Source organism: Gracilinanus agilis, chromosome 2 (assembly GCF_016433145.1).
Source record: "Gracilinanus agilis isolate LMUSP501 chromosome 2, AgileGrace, whole genome shotgun sequence".
In the NCBI taxonomy this organism is placed as follows: Eukaryota; Metazoa; Chordata; class Mammalia; order Didelphimorphia; family Didelphidae; genus Gracilinanus; species Gracilinanus agilis.
The window spans coordinates 352,663,598-352,686,161 of record NC_058131.1 but is presented as its reverse complement, the minus strand read 5'-3'; the positions used below and the strand labels follow the sequence as shown (position 1 = coordinate 352,686,161).

General features: G+C 43.6%; 2 protein-coding genes across 2 annotated transcripts in view; one reads left to right on the top strand and one right to left on the bottom strand.

The window, feature by feature from the left end:
• The first annotated feature begins 10,755 nt into the window (after nt 1-10,755).
• RMND5B (required for meiotic nuclear division 5 homolog B) lies at nt 10,756-19,297 on the top strand. The gene is made up of 10 exons (XM_044661612.1): nt 10,756-10,825; nt 12,360-12,513; nt 14,628-14,773; nt 15,107-15,247; nt 15,518-15,618; nt 16,131-16,297; nt 16,774-16,939; nt 17,477-17,579; nt 17,660-17,814; nt 18,574-19,297. Exons 2-10 carry the CDS (start codon nt 12,375-12,377, stop codon nt 18,635-18,637), a joined length of 1,182 nt encoding a protein of 393 aa, XP_044517547.1. The 5' UTR covers nt 10,756-10,825; nt 12,360-12,374; the 3' UTR covers nt 18,638-19,297.
• A 918-nt stretch (nt 19,298-20,215) lies between these two features.
• NHP2 (NHP2 ribonucleoprotein) overlaps nt 20,216-22,564 on the bottom strand; it is a 12,450-nt gene continuing 10,101 nt past the window's right edge. Inside the window, exons 2-4 of the mRNA XM_044661611.1 lie at nt 22,223-22,292; nt 20,838-20,943; nt 20,216-20,572 (exon numbers count right to left, since the gene is read on the bottom strand). Coding sequence (XP_044517546.1) covers nt 20,447-20,572; nt 20,838-20,943; nt 22,223-22,292 — 302 coding nt within the window. The 3' untranslated portion in view covers nt 20,216-20,446. The remainder of the gene's footprint in view (nt 20,573-20,837; nt 20,944-22,222; nt 22,293-22,564) is intronic.

The window sequence follows — 22,564 nt, the reverse complement described above, 5'->3', positions numbered from 1 at the left end:
TTTAGGACTTCTAGGCCTCTCCATCAGCAAGACAGGCTACTCAGTTCAATTCCACCATCATTTATCAGTCACCTAGTGGGTGCAAGACAGCCTGTCTTGGCTAGAGTGCTGGGTTTGGAGACAAGAAAGCCTAGCTTCAAGTTCTGCCTCTGATCCTGAGACTCCTGGTCAGTCTCTTTGAGAGAGCTAGCATTTGTAGAACACTTAAAAGGTTTGTGAAAATGCCCCACAGATATCTCTCTTAATCCTCACAGCAACTCTAGGAGGTAGGGGTTATTATCCCTACTTTACAGATGAGAAAACTGAGGCAAACTGTTTTTATTTGGGGGTTGGGGGAGGGTTTGGCCCAGGATCACACAGCCAAGTGTCTGAGGTTGGTTTTGAACTTGGGTCTTCCTGACTCCAGGACCAGTGCTCCATCCACTGTGCCTACAACTGCCACTCTGGCAGTTCTTTAGGATCTCTGTATTGGGTTATAGACTGTTGGTGGGGCCCTAGTGACAGTGGAGAAGTTCCTCCAAAGGAAATTCCCTACGCAGAGGAATCACAGCTCAAAAACTGTATGTGCCAGGTCTTGGGGATAGGAAGACAAAACCAAAACCAAACTAAAAAACTACCCTTAACCAGCTTCTATTTGATTGAAAGCCATCACGATGTCCTGGACAGAACGACCTCCAGCAAATCCCTTCACCTCTTCCATTCCTGCTTTCTTCATCCACAAAATGGAGATAAGAATAACAAAAATGCTCAGCTCAGAGAGTTGTTGTGGGGCTCAAATGATCTCAAGTGGGAGGTATTTTGCAAACCTCAAGTGTCTGCTAGCCTTATTTTTGTGACTGGGGCAGGGCCGAGAAGACTGACGTCAGCCCCTTCCCTGCAGAGCTGGCTTTGGGGGTCCCTTTAGAGTTTAGAGGAAAACTCGATTTAGGAAACCTCTATCAGGTGAGGGCCTGGAGGTGGGCTTTACCCAAGGTAACAGCCCCAGGATTCGGTTTGGCCCGGCGGCCGGGTACCCAGGGCCAGATGGCGGAAGGGTTGAGGTGGTTGTTAAGCAAGCAGGACTTTGTTCGAAGGAAGAGGATGAGTGTGTGGGGAGGCGTCTGGGATGGGATCTACACACATGGGGGAGGTGGGAGTGGACGGCAGAAAAGGAAAAGTCAGTGTCTGGGGGTGGGCGTAGCGTGGAATGCCTGGAGAAGGAAGCGTGTGGGGGGTCCAGCATGCACAGCCTCCGTGCACAGAGCTGGCCGTGAGGGCTGCTCCAGGCAGGGTTCGGCCTTTTTCACGCTCGCTTTCTTCTGGGTTAGAGGGATGGCCCGACCTCGATGTGGGCGATGGAGAGCCGGGCAGGGGGGCGGAAGGAAGATGGTAGCCAGGCTTGTTAGGGGCTGTTTGGTGAGCGTCGAGTTTTCCAGGGGTGTGCCGAGACCATCGGTATGGCGCCGAGGTGGGCAGGGTCCAGGGTCCTTGTGGCTCAGCCAGGAGGGTTAGGGGCTTGGGTCAGTCTAGTTGGAACAGAAGGAGGTGGCTCTAAGACAGCAGCGGAGGCTCAGTCCTCGCCTCCGGCAGGGTCGCAGGGGAAGGCCGGGCCGGGCGAGCTCTAAGGGGCCGCCATCCCTTTAGCGGCCGCTGGCTCCTCCTCGGGGTGGTGGCTGGCTCAGACTCCTGGGCTCGGCACCTCCGCTGGGACCTGGGCCTCTTCGCAGCTTCTGAATCCCCACGGCAGCTCCCCACCCAGCAATTAGTGTGCTGGGGAGTCGGGAAAGGGCCCACAGAGGGAGGCGGCACCAAAACTTGGCAGAGGTGCCAGAAACCAAGCGCCTGCCTGGCCCAGATGTGCTGGGGGTGGGGTCTGGAGGGGGTGGGGCCGAAAGGAGTTGATGGGTCTTGGAAGGAAACTGGATCTTCTTAGCTCATCTGCTGCTCAACAAACCAGTTTCCTCTATTCCGGAAGCCAACTTGGCCACAGAGATGTTGTGATGGGTGAGTCCAGGGTGCATGTGGTCCTGGACCAGATTCCCGATGCCCCCTAGCTGTCTCCCTTCCTAAGGGTCTTGCCTTTTCCCAGGTGTCCCTCCTTTGCCAACAACCCCCCTCCCCTCAAATCCCCCAAAACATCACACAGAGATTCTTCCATCCTACACCGACTCTGGGCTTTTCCCGAATCCCTGCTTTTTTCTGGAGGCCATATCTGATCTGGGCAGGAACCGTGTCTTATCTGTTGTATCTCCCCCCAGCACCGAGTACTATACTTAGAAGATAGTTGATTAAATGTTTGTTGAGTGAATTACAGGATTGGCCTTGGGCCTGGATAGAATTAATAAAGAGTTCTATATGTCTATAATGCTTTTAAGATTTGTAAAGCACTGTGCATATAATAGTTCATGTTATTTTCGCAATAACCCTGTGAGGTAAGTGCTGTTATTATCTTCATGGTGACCCTGGACAAGTCATTTAACTTGTCTGCCTCAGTTTCCTCTGTTAAATGGAGATAAATAAAGGCAGGCACCAATCTTCCACAGTTGTTGTGAAGCTCAAATGAGCTATTTATAAAGTACTTTGTAAACTTTAAAGTGCTGTATAAATGACAGCTATTATTATTTTTCAGATGAAGAAACAGAGCCTTGGATTAAATATATTTTTATTTGTATCTTTTGTTTTTATATTAACAAGATTCCTTCTAGTATGTCCCCTTCTATATAGCCATTCCATTATAACAAATAATATTTTTAAAGGAAAGGAGGCAGCTAGGTGCCAATGTGGATAGAGTGCCAGGCCTGGAGTTGGGAAGATCTGAGTTCAAATCTAACTTCAGACAGTTACTAGCTATGTGACCTTGGGCAGGTCATTTGGCCTCTGTTTGACTCAGTTTCTTCACATTTTGCCCCATGATTACATTAGGAGGGGTAGAGCAGCTAGGTAGGTATATGGATAGAGTGTTGCGCCTGGAGTCAGGAAGACTCCTTTCTGAATTAAAATTTGTCCTCAGATACTTACTAGTTGTGTGACCCTGAACAAGCTACTTAACCCCTTTCGCTTCAGTTTCTTCATCTGTAAAATAAACAGGAGAAGAAAATGACAAACCATTCTGTTATTTTTGCCAAGAAAAATTCCAAACGAGGCATAAAGAGTCAGATACAACCCAACACAACATCTGAGGGCAGATTGTAGCCCAGGTCCTTCTGCCTCCAAATCCAGAATACTGTGTTGCCACACTGCTCTGTCTTTTCTCTTCTTCCAAAGGTCTGTTTCCCTCCTGCTTTAATTTAATTTAAAAAATACATTTTTATTGTTATCTTTTGTTTTTGCATTAGCAAGATTTCTTCCTGTATTCCCCATCCTATATAGCCATCCTATATAACAAATAATATTTTTAAAGGAAAGGAGGCAGCTAAGTGTCACTGTTGATAGAGTGCTAGGTCTGGAGTTAGGAAGATCTGAGTTCAAATCCAATTTCAGACAGTTACTAACTCTGTGGCTGTAGGCAGGTCATTTAACCTCTGTTTGCCTTAGTTTCTTCAATGTAAAATGAAAATAATAATGGCACCTACCTCAGAGGATTTTTGTGAGGATCAAATGAAATAATCGCTGTAAAGTTAGCTGATGAGATCATCACTGCTCCCCTGGCTTTTCCGGTCTGCCTCCTGTATGTTTGTTCATAGTCCAGTGCCAGTAGATGATACAGATGTTCTAGCTATTATTATAAGAGAAAGAAGAGACAAAATTAGAAAACCAATCAATACACTGAAAAAGTTTGGAAATATTTGCAGTGTGACTTACTCATGAAACTATCACTGGTGCTCAGTGAAGGGTGGGGTAGGTGGTGTCTTTTCCCCATCTTCTTTGGGGCCATGCTTGTTCTTTGTACTTTTGCATCTTTCTCTTAATGATTGTTCTATGGCTATTGCTCTTCCCGCCTACATTGTTGGAGTTATTGTAGGTGGTATTTTTGGTTCTTCTTACTTCACTCTGTATCCATTCAGATGATTCTCTATATGAATTCATCATTTATCACAGCACAGTAACATTCCATTGTACTCATGTACCAAAATTTGTTTAGCCATTCCTGGGCTGACAAGCATCAATTCAATTTTTTGTTATTTTTCAATCTTTTCAGTCATGTCTGGCTCTTTGTGACTCCATTTAAGGCTTTCTTGACAAAAATCCTGGAGTGGTTTGTCATTTCCTTCTCTGGCTCATTTGACAGATGAGGAAACTGAGGCGAATAGGGTTTAAATAACTTGCCAGTATCAGAGGTGGGATTTGAACACAACTCCTTCTGACTTCAGACATGGCCATCTATCTACTGTGCCACCTAGTGGCTAAAATTCAATTTTAGCAAGGATTTATTAATCACTTACTGTATGTAAGAAGCTGTCTTAGATATTGGGGATGCAAAGATAAAAAATAAAACTGAGGTAGGTCCCTGACCTCAAGGAGTTCACCTGATTAAATTAGCCTGGCTCATAATGTGCTCCCCAGAATGTTGTCAAGCTGGGTGTGAGACAGCCAGCTCCACAGTAAAGCCGTTCCCTGAGAGGTCCCTCTTACTGTGTCTTCTAGTTAATTTTGTTCCAGCCTTCACTCACTCCAGAAATCCCCATGTCCAAACCCAAACCAAGGGTGTAAGACCACAGAGAATTAGAAGAGATCTCAGAAGTCCCTTAGGCCAAAGTCTTCATTTTATATATTTATTTTTATTATTGGTTCCCAGACAGAAGAGTGGTAAGGGCTAGGAGGAATTGAGGTTAAGTGATTTGCCCAGGGTCACATAGCTAGGAATTATCTGAAGTCAGATTTTGGACTCCAGGCCTGGTGCTCTATCTACTGAGCCATGAAGCTGCCCCTAAATCCTTTCATTTTACGTGTTACAAATGGCAGACCTAGAATTCACATCCAGGTTCTCTGGCTCCAAATCTGTTTCTCCTTTCTGCTTTACCTCTTTGAAGACTCAATTTATTCAGCTGTAAAAATGAAGAGTTTGGACTAGATCATCCCCAAGTTTCCTTCCTGCTTTAAATCCTATGAATCTTCATTTCTTAATGGCCCACTCCATGTAAGGTCCTGTCCTGGGTGTTAAGGAGATACAAAACTAAGAAAACTCCTTTCCTGCCCTTAGGGACTGATGGTTTAGCTCTCTAATGTCTTCAGTCAGACAGGACCAGTTACCCCTGAAGAGAGAAACAGAAGCAAAGGGGGGGGTGTTTGAAAAAGCTGATGAGGTCATCGCTGCTCCCCTGGCTTTTCCGGTCTGCCTCCTGTATCTTTGTTTGTTCATCTGTCCAGCCCGTGTTCAAGGCCTGGGCCCCTGCTGTGGTGATTCCTTCAGCTTTGGGACCTTCTAGGTTCACACACCCCCACCAGTGAGTCATTTCCCTCAAAGCGCTGCTCCTGCTTGGCCCTCCTGGGACCACCCAGGTTCTCCTGTAGCTTTCCAGATGTTGACAGACATGCCTCAGGTACTCATTGCATTGTTTCAGAATAAACCTCTGGCTCTTGGGCTGAAAGGAAGAGATGGATGCCTGTGCCCCCAGCCCGAGGTATCTCACAGACTGGACTGGGAGACCGGGCTCTGCCTCCATCTTTCCTTCTCCACAGCACCCACTCAGCCCCGAGCCAGCCAGCGAGTGAACGGCTCCACGGGAGAGACAGACTCTGAGTGGGAGAAAATTATCATTCACTTTCTCAGTCTTCCACTGCCTGCATCCTGGTGAAGAAAGAACACTGCCCCCGGATTTGCTCTGTTAGGCACACATGTACTGCCCACACCAGGAGGAAGTGTGGGGGAGTCAGGGAGGGAAAGAGGCATCCAGGCATCTCTGCAGTGCCTACAAACTCTAAGGTACACTTTCAGACCTGCCTTGGCACCCCACCCTGGCACTCTTCATTGTGGCATTCAAGGCCCTCCACAATATGTTATTACCTGCTTTCTCAGCCTTCTCTCATACTACTTTTCATGTATTCCATATGCCCCCTAAATTGGACTATTGTACATCCCCCATGTTCTTTTAAAATTTTTTTTCTCTTACTTTCTGACTTAGTATTAATTCTAAGACAGAAGAGGGGCAAGAACTAGGCCAGTGATGGTGAACCTTTTAGAGTCAGAGTAAGGGGCCCCATCCCCCCTTACCCCAGACAGGGAAGGGAGGAAGCACTCCCATTGGGCTACTGGGCAGAGGGGTGGACCATGTGAAAAAGTGTCCTTAGGTATGCATGGAGAGGGGGAGTGGAGTAGCTCCACCCTGAGTCCCTCTGATTTTCTAGTAATGAATTCTGTTAGGCGTTTGCAGGTATACCCACAGAGAGGGCTTTGCATGCCCTTTTTGGCACATGTGCCATAGGTTTGCCATCAATGAACAAGGTATTCAGGCTTAAGTGACTTGCCCAGGGTCACACAGCTAAGAAGCATCTGAGGCCAGATTTCAACCCATGTCCTCCAGATTCCAGTACTAGTACTCTATCCACTATGCTACCTAGCTGCCTCAGCCCCACTACTATGTTCCTTTTTTTTCCTCCCCCAAATCATTATCTTCTGTCTTAGAATCAATACAATGCATTGGTTCGAAGGCAGAAGAGCAATAAGGGCTAGGCAATGGGAGTAAAGTGATTTGCTCAGGGTCGCATACCTAGGATATATCTGAGGCCAAATTTGAAGCCAGGACCTGCCATCTCCAGGCCTGGCAATCTATTCACTGAGCCACCTAGCTGCCCCACCCGCTATGTTCTCAAAATTTTTTTTTGAAGTTTTATGTATGTCTTTTTTGCATCAGAATCATTTGCTGATAAGCACCCACAAATGTATCTTTTCTCATGACAACAATAACAAAAACCCCAGCCAATTTTCAAAACTCAGTCAAGAAAACAAAGGCTTATTTATGCAAAATCCCATAACTGTGCCTTCTTTCCTCTTCACAGAGAGGAGAGAAGAGAAGTGTGTTTAGGCATAAGGTACTTGGCAAACCTTAAAGCACTATATAAATGTTAGTTATTATTATTATTAACTATTCACCATCCCCTTTCTTGATTCAATTCAATTAAACAAGCCTAAATCCCTGCTAGAGAAGATGGATTTTGAATGCCAGGTCTGGAGTCTGGAAGACCTGATTTCAAATGTGACCTCAGGCATGTATTAGCTGTGTGACCATGGGCAAGTCACTTAACCTGTTTGCCTAAGTTTCCTTATCTGTAAAATGAGCTGGAGAAGGAAATGATAAACATTCCAGTTTCTTTACCAAGAAAACCCCAAATGGAGTCACAAAGAGTTGGACACAACTGAACACACACAAGTGCCTGCTATGTGTCAGGCACTGTATTAGGGACTAAATAAGCCAAAAAAAAAAAAAAAAAGAAGTTTCCATCCTCCAAGCACCTTTCTATTGGAAGATACACATATTTAGAGAATTAGATATAAAATCATTTGAGGAGGCAGGGAACACCTAGTAAAAGAGAAGTCCAGAGGAATCTGGAAGTTTTGCCTAGAAGGGGATGCCTGAGCTAAGATTTGAAGGAAGTAAAGGATTCTGGGAGCTGGAGATGAGAAGTGAATACATTCCAGGAATGGAGGGGGAGATGGAACACCAAAATTCTAGAAACAAATAGGCCAGTTTTCCTAGAATATAGTGTGTGTAAATAAGGAGGTAATGTGCAGTCTCTGGAAGATAGGATAGGGCCAGAATGTGGAGTGTAAGTGCCAGGCTGACATTATGATAATAACATTATATCCGTCTAGGGTTGGAAAGAACCTCAGAGGCTACCCAGGACTATCTTGTCATTTTACAAATGAGAATTATAAGGCTAGCTAGGTAGTACAGTAGATAAGAGTGCCAGGCCTGGAGTCAGGAGGACCTTGGTTCAAATCTGGCTTCAGATTCTTCCTAGCTGTGTGACCTGGGCAAGTCACTTAATCCTAATTGCCTTACCCCTTGCCCTTCTGTCTTAGAAGTGTTTCTAAGACAGAAGATAAAGGTTATTAAAAGAAGAAGAAGAAGAAGAAGAAGAAGAAGAAGAAGAAGAAGAAGAAGAAGAAGAAGAAGAAAGAAGAAGAAAATTGTATGGCTTAGGGCGTTGAAGTCTTTGTCCAAAGTCTTAACAGGCTGAGGCATTTGCATTTTATCCTCAAGAGGCAGTAGGGAGTTACTGAAAATTTGAAAAAATCATTTTTCAAAAGTTGAGCTGATAGTTGCTGATGAGATCACAAAGAGAAGGAGGGGTGGGAGGGGTGGAGGGAGAGAAGAAACTTGAGAAAACTTGCAGGAAATAGAAGATAATCAAGCTTGCCTTTGCATAATAATACTAGGTAGCATTTATGTAGTTATATAGTACTAGAAGCTTTACAAAGCATTTTGAATATTCTATCTAATGTGATTTTTACAACAACCCTGTAAGGAAGATGCTAGTATTCTTTTGAAGATAAAGAATCTGAGTCCAGGTCACATAGCTAATAAATATCTGAGTCAAGATTTGAACTTAGAGCTTCTTGAATCTGAAGCTAACATGCTATCCACTATACCCATCCTCCCAATTCTATCCTCATCCCCTACCTAAAATGGACTGTATTCTACTCTCTTTCTATCCTGTGGAAATCTATTCCTTCCTCCCAAACCCAACTCAGATATCACCTCTAAAGTTACCAATTCCTCCCACTGTGCTCCCTGGAATGTCTGCTCCATAGGTAACAAACTAGTTTTCCTCTTAAATCTTTTTAGTTTCCCATTTCATTTCTTCTCCAGCTCTCACTGAGACCTGATTCCCTGCTTCATGGCTCTCCCCATTTCAGTCCATCCTCGATGTAGTCAAATCCATCTTCTTAAAATTCAGGTCTGACCATGTCACCTCTCAATTCAACAAACTTTCTATGGCTCCCTATCATCATCAAGCAAATAGAAAATGCTTGGTGTATCATTTAAAGACCTGCATAACCTGCCCCCTTCCTGTTTTTCTAGGCTTCTTATACCTATCTTCTCCATGTATTCTCTCATTTAGTGACAATGGCTTTCTTACTGAATCTCACATAAGACACCCTACTTCCAGACTCCAGGTATTTTTACTGGTTGCTCCTTATACCTGGAATACTCTCCCTCCTCATCCTTATTCCCTGCCTTTCCTGTGTTTCTTCAAGTGCTAAAATCCCATGTTCTTTTCTTGATCGCCCTTGATGCTAGTGTTCTCCCTCTCTTGATTACCTCCTATTTATCCTGTATCTAGTATGTATCTTGTATCTTGTTTGTATGTGGTTTTCCTGTTGTCTCCCTCTATAGACTGTGAGTCTTTTGAAGGTAGTGATTGTTTTTTGCTTTTCTTTTTATCCCCAGTAGGACCTTAATAAAGGCTTATTGACTAGGTGACTTTTAGTCAGTGACTCTGGCCTCTTTGTTATTCCCCCACAAAGTACTCTATCTCTCAACTATGAGCATTTTTTTGGCTGTTCCCTAAGCCTGGAATTCTCTCTGTCCCCATCTCTACTTCACGCTTTCCTTGAAGTAAGTCCCAGCTAAAATCTTAGCTTCTATAAGAAAACTTTCTAAATTTCCCTTAATCCTAGTGCCTCCCCCCTACTGATTATCTTCAATTTATCCAATATACATTTGGTTTGTACATAGTTGTTTGCATGTTAGCTCCCTCCATTAGGCTGTGAGTTCCTTGAAAGCAGGAGCTGTTTTTGTATTTGTTTTTGGCTTCCTTTTGTTTCTCTGTGAGCTGGGGAGTGTGCAAGGTGGGGATGAAAGTGATATTCTCTTCAAATTTCTCCCCAAACTTTATAACTCTTCTTCGATTGTATTCACTCTTTTGTACCATAGTTACTTGTGTACGTCTTTTAAATTGTAAGCTCCTTCACAGAAGTGACATATCACACCTATCTTTATATGTATCCTAGGCACAAGACCTTGTTCAAAGTAAGTGATAAAATGTAATAGGAAGAATTAAATTATTCCTAGGTCGGCGGTGGTAGTTCAGAAATTCCATCCTTTCTCAGGTTCAGGATGTCTCATATGACTCTCCTATGTAGTTCCCAAAGTTTAAATGCTGTGGTCAGTAACAGCACAGAACTGGTTGGAGACAGGAAATACCATCGTCCTAGGGAATAGAAAACCAACCGAATGTATACAATGGCCGATGGAAAGAAAGGCTTCCGGGATAGTAGACATGGGTTGGGGAAACAGAGAACTTGGGGTGGGCATTAGGAGACGTGGGAAAGGGTTAGGATCAGAAGAAAACAGATGAGGACGGATAGGGTGTGTTTAGGAGAAGTGATGGTTTACGTAAATGCAGAATGTGCTCTGGGATGGAGAATGGAGGATAAAGGTGATGGGATAGAGACGGAGGATAAAGAATCAGGACCACACGTGATGCTCTTTTTGCTGCGGAGGCTGGAAACTGCTCTCCCAATTTCTTCCCGCCCCCTGCCCATCATTACGCTTTTTCACAGTCCCAAGTGGAGCGGGACAGCCCCTGACTGGTTGCCATGGCTACACAGCCCTCTTCGGGGGTGGCTGGGCTCCGCTTTTCCTCTGGAATGGTCCACTTTCTTCGTCTCTTTGTCGTATCCCCACCTCCAGGTGTGTGCAAATGGTTTAGTCCCACTCTCCCCGACTCAACTCCATTTCTCTGAACCGTAAAAGTGCTAGCCGGCTCTTGGGAGGGTCCGAGCAGTCTCCCCCCTACGCCCAGCCTCCGGTGGACGGCTCCATGCCAAGTATGTAGTACCAACCACCCCTGCGGAAATGGCCTCAGTGGACGAGTCCTAGGCCGTCGTAGCAACCGCCTCTGCTTCCGGTTCTGAGCTGACAGCGGCGCCGGAATCGGGCAGGGGCCGAGCAGGGCTGAGGTGAGCTTCAGCTTCGGCCCCGACCCCGAAGGTTGAGCTGGGCGGGGGGTACGAGAGGGGTCGCGGGGCACCTGGGCAAGGACGGTCGCATTGTCCAAGCGGGCGAGGGCCTGCCTGGGCCTGGGGACAAGGTAGTCAGGACCAGGGGAGGCCGAAGCGAGGGAGGGACCTGGGCAGGACGCGGCGGTCCTGGATGACCCTCGGGCCTGGCGGCGGTCGCCAAGAGCTCTGGGTTTGGTGTCTGAGAACCCTGTTGTTAGGAGGGGGCTCCTGCCTCCGACCTTCGCACCTTTGCCTATTCAGTTCTCTGAGAGGCGACCTCAAGAGATTCTTGAGTTCAACACTCACATTTTATAGTTGGGAAAACTGAGGTCCAAAGAGTGACCAAAGGCAAAAAGGAGGTGCCTGTCCTCCCGCCTTTAGTTATATTGCATCCTTTTCCTCTCCAAGTTACTATTGAGTGCACTTTAGATGAGTCAAGAACAAATTTGCAGTCACTTAAAAGACATAAAAATCATACTCCCTATAACGCCCTCAGGCTTAGTCTTGGTGGGGCTACTCACGACCAAAGAGAGGGTAGAATGGAGACCTGGCCTACCGTGGACAAAATATTAAGAAGGGACAGGGTCTGGGTGTTTGTGGAGACAGAAAGAGCCCCAGTAGGGAATTTGCCAGGCCACAGAATGAGAAATGAATGAATGGATGAGTGAATGAAAAAACATTTATTAAATACTATGTGCCTAATGCTGTGCTAAACATTGAGTGAGACTGTGAAGAGAGTATTATAAAGTCACAGGATTTTGGCACTGAAGGAGACTTTAGAAATCTGACCATCTGCTTCATTTTAAATATGAGAAAATTGAGGCCAAAGAGTGGGGAAGGAAGTTGCCCAAGGCCACAGATAGAAATCAGAGGCTGAGCCAGAACTGGTACTTGGATCTTTTGGCTGTTAGCCTAGGGCTTTGAGGTAATTGGGAATAGAAGGTGAAGAAGCAAAGAGATTTGTGTGAAGTCAGAAATGTTATTCTGTGACAGGCGGAGGGTAGAGTGTTAGAGATCTGGGTGTAAAATCCAAAGCCAACAATTAATTATTAGCTTCATGATCATGTACTTTACCTGTTTCCTCAGTTGTAAAGTGTAGATAATAGGAACTGTACTTATTTGTAAGAGTGATTGTTATACAAACTTTAAAGAGCTATTTGAGTTATTTATTCAGAAGCATTTATGATGTGCCTATCATATTAAACACAGTGTTTAAGAAATAGTTGTTGTATTATATCAAATTGAAAAGGTTCTTCATAATAGAAGCTGAGAGGTTCATGTTTGGGTAAAAGGTTGTTTGGGGTCATGTTATGAGTGGTTGGAGAGTTTAGATTCTAGAACTGAAACTTTGAAAGACATATGGCACTAGAGTGTGCTGGAAGTCCAAGATCCTTTATACTAGGCTCTGGATTGTTTTTATATTCTCAGCTCCCAATACAGTGTATGTGTTTAATAAATGTTTTTTGAATTGAACCACTGATGCTTTCTTTAGGTTGGAGGCCCAGAAATGGAGCAGTGTGCATGTGTGGAGCGAGAACTTGACAAAGTTCTGCAGAAATTCTTAAGTTATGGGCAGCATTGTGAGAAGAGCTTAGAGGAGCTACTGCACTATGTGAGTCAGCTACGGGAGGAACTCACCAGCGCAGGTAACCACTTTCACAGCCCTTGGCTACCATTATGAAAGTTATGTTTTCAGTAAATATTTGCTAGTTGATTGAGGCTATGAAGTATTGTGGGCCAGAGGTCAGTGAAGAGGTTGTTTTCCTGAAACCAAATACCTGTGTCCCAAAAGGGATTTGACTGAGCCTAACTTAACTATTCTGCAGTTTTCAGGGCACTTGAAGGAAGCAGTATATCAGCATGCCTACATCTGAGAATCATACAGGAGCAAAAGAGAATGTAGTAGCTCTTTTAGTATTGGCCATATGGATCAGTTTAATTTCACATTTGTGTTTCTATCTCTGTCCAGTAATAATAATTGTTCATATATATCTAAAACACTGATTTGAACACTCACCTTCTTTTAGTCAAAATGACTCATTTATATAGTATTTAGAGGTTTGCAAATGATTTCCTTTCCAACTTACTACAAAAAATTTGCCACTTAGTTGTTCCAGTGCCACTTCAAATTCGACACCTCCAAAACTAGTTTTGTCTTTTTCCTTAAATCCACTTTTCATTCTGACTTCACCCTTTTTGTCAGTGGTTTCACCCTTCACTATTTCTCTAATTTTTGAAATTACAGGATGATATTTTTGGCTTTTCCCTTTTGCTTACCTCTTATATGCAATTAGTTACTAACTCTGTTAATTCTACTTTTACGACATCACTATTCCCACTGTCTCTGCCCACCTGGACTGGTGTGATAATCTCCTAACAAGTCATTCCCCCTATAATCTCTCTTTCATACTGATGCTAGAATAATATTTCTTATGCATAGATATTATTTTCCATGCCTTTGCTCAGAAACCTTTAATGGTTACCATTGCTTACCTAATAGTTTGTATTTTTTTTTCCCTTTCTCAAGGTATTTCACATTCTGGAGATACTACTTTTCCAGCCTCATCTCATTTTAACTTATTTCCTTTGCTCACACTATTTCCCTTGTCTGGAATGGTTCACCTCCCCCTCTTGTTTTTTGGACTTCTACTCATCTGTTAAGAGCCTAATTCAAATTCATCCTTCTCTAAGATGTCTTCCTGCTTTCCTGCCTTTAGCCTAATGTAGCACTTCATTTTAAATCCTTTTAATGCACTGACTGTATAATAATAAATATTATAATTAAATCAGGAAGCTTTATTTTTGCTTTGTGAAGGTCCAGAAGGTTAAATAATGATTTACTTTCTGATTTTTTCTTCTACTTATGTTTTATGGTATTTTCCCAGTATTTGGGGGTTATTTTTGGACCTTCCTTGTTTTTTCAGCTAGACTAGAAATCTTTCACAGCTACTATATGAAAATAACATCAATAACTCATTTCAGAGGTACTTTGAAGTTTACATAGGGATCCTAGAATCCATAGATTTAGAGATAGAGAGAAATTTTATAGGTCATTTGGCCCAATTTCCTCATTTTACAGATGGAAAATTGAGACCAACAGATTTTTTCCCCCTAAGAGACATTAAAACATTGCCTAATACTCAGTGTGGCAGAGGTAGTTTTTGAACTCAGTTCTTCTAACTTCAAATCTATTACACTTTCCACTGTACCATACTGCCTCTTGTAGTTTTCTTTCTAGTATTCCTGTGTGATAGGTAATACAAGTATCATATTTGTTTTAAAGGTGAGAAAATATGTGTAGTGAAATAAAATGGCAACTGTTAGCAATAGACTTTGAATTAGACCCTTTGATTCCAAATCGACCATTTTCTTCACTACACAATTGACATTTTTCTTACTTTTCTGTTCTTCCATAAGGGCTTAGGTCTTAGGGGCTTTAGTGTTTGTAGCAGATGCAAAGTGAACGGTGGTTGGTAGGAATTAAAAGGCAGCTTTATACAGTGTATTCTACTCCTTTGAAACTTCTTCATACGTTTACTAACATTAAACCCATTTTGTTTCATTCATTACTTTCCCCTTTGCATCATGAAGGGATCTCAGCAGGCTGTTCAGATGAACAAAAAAGACAGGAAAACTTCCATTTCAGGCAGGGAAGAAGGAAAGTGGCCTCTATCAGTGCAGATCTGACTGGAGTCTCTTTGTGGCTCTTTTCATTCCTTCTAGAGTGATACCCTGACTTAATCCTGGCTTTGCCTTGTAGCTCTTCAGGGGACACCTCTCTCAGCCACCCTTTCTGTCGTGATGTCCCAGTGCTGCCGGAAAATCAAGGATACAGTGCAGAAACTTGCATCAGACCACAAGGACATTCACAGCAGTGTTTCACGAGTGGGCAAAGCAATTGACAGGGTAAGCATTGATTTTGCCTCAAAGCTTAGTTGTCCAGGTCATCATTTGTAGTAGGAGGTACACACAACAGGAATGCAAGAAAGATTTCTCAAATGTTAGAGGGAATAAGATGAAAAAAAGGCCTGGTTCAGAGTTTGATTATGAAAGTCTCCTTTCCTCAGTGGGCTTCAGTTGCTCTTCCTGATATACTTGGGGTTGAGGGGTTTGGAGCTCTTAGACAGAATTTGTGGGAGCATAAGATAAGAAATGACAGTGTTGTTGATTCTGTTAGTAAAGGGAAAAGTGTATGTGACTGAGAGGATCCAACAGACTCTGTCCTTTCCTTGTTACCAGAATTTTGATGCTGAGATTTGTGGTGTGGTCTCTGATACTGTGTGGGACTCTCGAGAGAAGCAGCAGCAGATTTTGCAGATGGCAATTGTGGAACACCTGTACCAGCAGGGCATGTTGAATGTTGCTGAGGAATTATGTCAGGTACTGAAGGCTTCTTAAGCTGTGGATTCCCTCCTATCAGTTAATTTGGATTGGAACAGATTTGAGGGTATAGATGAGAAGGGAATGGCATGGTTGGGCAAAGAAGTAGAAAAGTCAATGGCACATGATAGATGTGCCTTACTGGAACTAAGGCTTTAAATGTTACCCCATCACTTCCCCCTCCAAACTTATCCCCATCTCTAATAGCATCTAACATACAGAATTCATGGAAAGTTATATATGCCCCTGATGTGATGTGTTTCTCTCCAGGAATCAACTCTGAATGTGGACTTGGATTTTAAGCAGCCTTTCTTAGAACTGAATCGGATCCTGGAAGCTTTGCATGAACAAGACCTTCGGCCAGCTTTAGAGTATGGAGGCAGAGAGGGTTATCATATGGGACTCATAGGCTCTTGGTTGGGGTTCAGAGCACTAAGACACCTTTAGAAAGAGTCCTGGCTTTATATTTGGAAGACTATAAAGTAGGTTTGGGTACCAGCTCTTAAAAAGCCAACTCTCTAGCTCTGTGACTCTGGGCTTGTCATCTAATTTTTCAGAGCTTGTATTATACCTGAAGGATAGTGCTTTGTAAACCTCTTCCTATTTTTGCTGCTCAGCATCCAGGACTTTGTCACTGAATACAGATAGCATGACTGTTATCTTTAATGCAGATAACATGCCTATTATCTTTATTTTACTATTTTACCTTAATACTTTTAATCACAAGCTCCTTCTTTGTGCGATACACTTATTTGTCAAAGGCCTCATCTTTTACTTATTCTTTCCTGGATTATAGCTATCATCTCAATGACAAGATATGGAGTTCAGGGTATTCCCTCTGGGATTCAGCTGAGTATTGAGGTAACCTATCTCTCCTTCCCAGCTGGGCCATTTCAAACCGGCAGCGCCTGCTGGAGCTGAATAGTTCTCTGGAGTTTAAGTTGCATCGACTGCACTTCATCCGTCTCCTGGCAGGGGGCCCTGAGAAACAGCTGGAAGCCCTCAACTATGCGCGGCATTTCCAGCCCTTTGCACGGCTGCATCAACGGGGTGAGAGTGCTAGGGATATAGGATACCAAGAACCCATTATGGAGTAAGCATGACTGGTGGGTCCAGATTCCTCTGGAAATTAGCTCCTGACTTTCTCACTAGACCTTAGAGTCATTGGAATGCTAGATTCCCCCTAATTAATTTGTTCCATTTAATTTTCTACTCTATTAAAATAATTAGGACCCACCTCTATCTGGGGACTTAGAAGCTGTATTATAGAGTGGAAATATCGTATTTGGAATCAAGAGAACCTGGGTTCAAATACCACCTTTGCCGCTTACTACTGTATGACCTTGGGAAAGTCACAACATCTCTGGGTTTGAAAATGAGGGAGATGGATTAAATTCTCTTCCAGCTCTAAACCCTATGAACCCAGGACTTGGTATAAAGAGGAGGCTCTTGTATGTACGTTTGGTGCTGGTCAGGCTCCCAACAATCCTGGCCACTTCCTGAGCTGCCTGTGTATTGCTTTGCAGAGATCCAGGTGATGATGGGAAGCCTTGTATATCTCCGCTTGGGCATTGAGAAGTCTCCCTACTGTCACCTCTTGGACAATAGTCACTGGGCAGAGATCTGTGAGACCTTTACTCGAGATGCCTGTGCTCTTCTTGGACTATCCGTGGAGTCCCCCCTCAGTGTCAGGTATAGCTCAGTCCCTTGGGGACAAGTGAGAGGAGAGCCCAGCCTTTTGGGTAGTAAGAGGACCTGGGCTTCCCTGTCTAAAGAGGCCAGAGGACCATAGATTTACATAGAATTTAGAGCTGGAATTGATTCACTCTTTTAAAAAAAATATTTTATTGATGTCTTGTTTTTACTCTCCAAATTGAATCCTACCTCATTTCAAAAATGATTTATGCAAAAAACATCTCATATAGTAATTGCATTGGACATTGTACACAGTATTTTGTTCTAATTATCCTTGACCTTACTCCTGTGGAGGGGGTCTATTTTTTAATCCTCAGTGGTTTTTCAGGTACTATTTGGCTTCCTTATAGGGATCTTTTCATTTATATTGTTGTCATTGTGTGTCTTGTTCTTTTGTCAATTCCCTCATTTTAGAGGAAAGTGAGGCTCAGAGGGGAAGTGACTTGCCCAAGATCACGCAGCCAGTAGGTGGCAAAGCTCGAATTCAAACTTAGGTCTTGTGACTCAGGGCACTAAGCTCTTTCCTTTCTGCAGCTTTGCCTCTGGTTGTGTGGCACTGCCCGTGTTAATGAACATCAAAGCCGTGATTGAGCAGAGACAGTGCACGGGAGTCTGGAGCCACAAGGATGAGCTGCCTGTAAGTTCTGGCTGGCCTTGATGGGTGGCAGCTATGGGAAGTAGAGGGGGATGGAGCTTAGTGCTGCCTTTTCTCAACAGATAGAGATTGAATTGGGCATGAAGTGTTGGTACCACTCTGTGTTTGCCTGCCCCATCCTTCGCCAGCAAACTTCAGATTCCAATCCACCTATCAAACTCATTTGTGGTCATGTTATCTCTAGGGATGCCCTCAACAAACTCATCAATGGAGGAAAGTAAGTTTTATTTTGCCTTCTTTGGGAACATGGACTTATCTGTTAAGATAGCAAGTGCTGCATAAATACACTTCAAAGGCCTATGTCAAGCACTGAGAATTAAGTGTGACATAGGCCCTACTCTCAAAAGGTTTTATAAGGGGGCAGCTGGGTAGCTCAGTGGATTGAGAGCCAGGCCTAGAGACGGGAGGTCCTAGGTTCAAATCCGGCCTCAGACACTTCCCAGCTGTGTGACCCTGGGCAAGTCACTTGACCCCCATTGCCCACCCTTACCACTCTTCCACCTATAAGTCAATACACAGAAGTTAAGGGTTTAAAAAATTTAAAAAAAAAAAAAAAAGGTTTTATAATAGAAGGACAAGTGCATCAACCATTGTGATAGAGTGAGAGGTCCAGGCAACATGCTATGAAAAATTCAAGGAGATAGATTCCTTCCATCTGAGTTTCAGCAGGCAGTTGGAGTAGGAGAATATCTGTCCCAGAAAATATGGGAGGGTAAAATAGTAGGAGATAAAGCTAAAAGATTAGGTTATAACAAGATTGTAGAGAGAATTGAGTACTAAGGTTATAGTTTTGTAGGCTTTCCTTGCCTGTTTTTGAGTAAAGAAGCAATATCAGAGTAGAGCATCAGGAGAGGCTGGTTTGGAGATGGGACACACTTAAAAGGTAGAAAGACAGGCAGCAGGGGTCATCTGCAATTCTGATAAATGTGTTTCTGTTTCTGGTCTCTGAACCTTGGCTACTTTCTTCTCTCCTCAGACTGAAATGCCCTTACTGCCCCATGGAGCAGAACCCAGCTGATGGCAAACGTATCATATTCTGATAAGGCGGTCAGCTCATTTCGTAGAAGGGACTTTCCCAACATGTCTCAGCTGGTCTTTTTAGGGTAGATGAGACCAGGGATGAACATGCTGCGATAGCCCCGTCTGTGGTGTTGGAGAACCTGGCTGAGAACAGCACTCCATAGGAGAGTTGGGGAGGCAAGGTCTTTTTGTTAGCCCCAAAACATCTGTGTCACAAAGGAAGATTTGTGGTTTGGGGGGGGTATTTCTTCACTCTGGCTGTTGTCTGCTAAGCAGAGAACTGAACTCTGGTGGATGGCTGCAGGTTGGGCACAGACACTATCCCTGCTCCAGAGCCTCTGATGCCTTTCCTTGTTCCGTTCCCCTTTCCCAAGCCCACTTATCTTATTTGCACTCCTGTGCCAGTTGTTTTGCTTAGTGTCTGTTGAATGTAGCAACAAATGTATAACAAAAAGATGTATTTCCACCCTCCCTCCCCTTCTGTCATCTTGCACTGCAGTTCGTGTATCTAGATCTAGCTCTCCAACCTCCTATAGGCCAGCCCAGGTGTGGTGCTAGCCATTTACTACTGTACAGTGTTTCAATTGTATTTACCAGTTTTACAATGTAAATAGCCTAGTTAGACTTGGATGCAGCTGTTTTATAACTTTGAACAAATAAATCACTTCCCTTCTCTGTAATTGCTCTATCTTTGCATTTCACTTAATAGATTAGAGGATGTGCGGGGAAGCAGTTTTGATGCAGGAGCCATTGGCTGTTTCACATCTGTTTTGAGAAAAATCAAAAGTATCAATAAAGCTAAAAGACAAAAACTTTTAGTGAAAAAATACCAGCAGTAAGAGCTCAATTTGGGGGGTGGGGTTGGGCAGAAGGGATATAAGAAAGCTCCTTTGGTAAATCTTTTCTTCCTTAGAAGGCATTTCAAATTAGCTTTATGTAAAAGTATCAGGTGACATGATTTTTCTTAAACCCTTACCTTCTGCTTTAGAATTAATACTAAGTATTGGTTCCAAAGCAGCAGAGTGGTAAGAGCTAGACAACTGGGATTAAGTGACTTGCCAGGGTCACACAGCTAGGAAGTGTCTGAAGCCAGATGTAAATGCAGGACTTCCCATCTCCGGGCCTGGATCTCAGTCTACTAAGCCCAAGCTGCCCTAGGTGAAATGATTTTAAACAACAAAGTTGGTATCCAGCAAGGTAACACGATGCTGCCAACAACTGTTACGTTTACTATGACTTAGGTCTGAAAATCTATTTTAAGCTCTGTTGGCAAGTCTTGAACCTAATGTTGGGCAGCATTATTTGGGACCCCTATGGCAAGGAGAAAAATGAAGTGGAGGTGGGGTGGGGGCTGTTAAATTCTAGTAAGATTCTGGGTATCAGATCTCTCATGCAAGGCAGAGGCCTTGCTCGGTGGTTTGCTCATTTTAGTGGTGGGTGGTGATAAAGTCAAGAATTCCATTAGTCTTTCACAATGGTATATCAGCTGTTTCCCTCTTCAGGAGCCAGGGTTCCATTTGCTAATGTATTTTTAAAAACTCCCAACAGAAAACATTAAACCAGAGTCCTCCTACCTTCCAGCAACAAACCACTAGAAGTTACTTTTTAAAAACTTTATTTCAACTGCTTAGTGGCAAATAGCCTTGACAATCATGATACCACTGGTCCAAAGTTTCATGAAATTGCTATTTGAGGTAATGTAAAAAAAATGTCTGGGAAATGCTAGTGGGGAGATGCTGGAGGGTCACCTGCCCCTTGAAGGCATAAATGTATTTTGCCAAGTCAAAAAAGGATCTTTTAAATAATCATGAATATCACATTACTGTTCTTTACAAGGGGACAGGAAGAGACTCTACTTCCTCCAGGCAATCATCATATGTAGCTTGGTAGTCCTCATGTGGCTTAATCATGATCACACAAGTTGGGCGCTTAGAGCCAGCAGCTGCTCCCAGATCCTGTAAAGGGGGAAAATAAATGAAAGGGCTAATTGATTTATTTTTAAAAAGGTCATTACATGCTAAGTAATTTCAAATAATGATTGTGGAGACTGAAATGCCTTTCCAGGGGTTCAGGAATAAGTGTACCAGAACTGAGCCTGAGAAATGGTATCAATTAATTTTATTTTATTCTTGCCTCTAAAATACTGTGCTCATTTTCATGTGCTTTTAGACTGCTAGAACAGGAAATATTGTAGGCAGTCCCTATTTAAAAAGTCCTTACCGTTTTTGAGGGAACATAGGCATAAGGCATGCTCAAATCCTCACACATGATGGGTAGATGGCAGTATACCTCAATGGGTAGTGTGTCCCCAGCCAAAACCATAATGCTGAAATAAAACAAATCATTTGCTTTTATTTCCTGTTAGAATGAAATTCTGACCCTAAAGTTTTTCTAGTCAAAGTTTTTCTTAAGGGAGAGACAGAGTGGGGTTAGGGCTTAGATAAATATTGGGCATTATGCTTGTGAAAAAAGCACTGGAGAGTCAGCGGTAACACCTGGCTAATGGTTCTAGCTTTAGCCCTAACTCTTGGGAGACCTTGAATAAATTGCTTCCCCTTTCTGGCTCTTAGTTTTTTCTTTGTGATCAGGGGTTGGGCTAAATGTGCTAAGGGCCTCTCCAGCTGAAATTTCAATGTGAAGGGTTACCTTCTCTTTTACAGATGGGAAACATGTTTATATCCATCTATCAGTGACAGGAGAGGTGCTGGGAAACCCATCCAGTTCCACTGTTAGGCAGTATTATTGATCTACTCCCAATGTACACTTAAAAAAAAAAAGTTTGTCTTTCCCATTTTGCAAAATAGTGACTGATGCCTTTGTCTCATCTTTGCTGCTAAGATTGGGGAGGATGATTGGTTTAGATCTCCAAGGCCAGCCCCAGCATTTTACGGACCAGCAAGTTGATACTCGGAGAGTTTAAGTAACTTGTTCAGTCACAAGCTAGTTAAGTATTAAAATGAAATTTGAAAGCAAATAGTCTTGGTTAATGAATCTAGCAGTATCCACCAGTACTAGTTGGGTGATGGGAGTTGCTCCTCTCCACCAAACCATTCTGTGGACATTTTTCACTTTACTCTCTCCTCTGTCCAGCAGCCCAATGATAGTGCTTCCTACCTCCCCTGCCTGGGGTAAGGGGGCAGCTGGAATACAGCAGTGAGAGTGCAGTTTGGGCACTTGGTCTCTAAAAGATTCACCATCACTGCCGGAGTCACCTCTCATGACTTACTCATCTGTATCTCTCACATAATAGACATTCAATGAATATTTGATGGCAGAATGGGTAAATGACTGAAAGTGTTCATTTGCTTACTTGTGTGGAATGCACTATTGTTAAACCTTATTTTGGGAAGAAAGACCTTAGAGAAATGCCAGGCAGTGAGGAACAAACTGCTGATACTAAGCTATGACAGTAAATCCTGCATAAGATACTAAATGTGGCACCTTGAATAATTTAATTTTAGAGGAAATACTCTACTCAAAGTTGTGAAGTTTAAATATAATAATATATGCAAAGATCTTTGCAAATTTAAAAATCCTACCTAACTGTTAACTTTTATTATGAGTAGGATTTAGTGGGTCAGGAATGTCATGTCCTCGGCTCTTACCCCTTCTCTCCTTTGTTAAGGAATTTCTGAACTTCCTTCACGCCTCGCCGAATCTGCTTCTGCTTCACGGCTGGAAGAATGGGAAGAGTCAGTTCTGGGCCTGAGGCGCCTGTCCGGTCTCCCCGCCTGCAGCCCGGCCTCCTCTTAGTTCTCTCTCCTGTTTTTCCTTTCCTCACCCCACTCTTCCCCGACTTCCGGTCCCCATTTCCCCCTCCTATCTCCCCTTTCTCTCCTTCCCCCCCCCCCCCGCCTCCTTCACTTTCTCTCGAGCAGCTCTTCCGCGCTCCCCCCCCCCCCCCCCCCCCCCTCCTTTGTGCCTTTTTACCGCCTCCCCCCTCACCC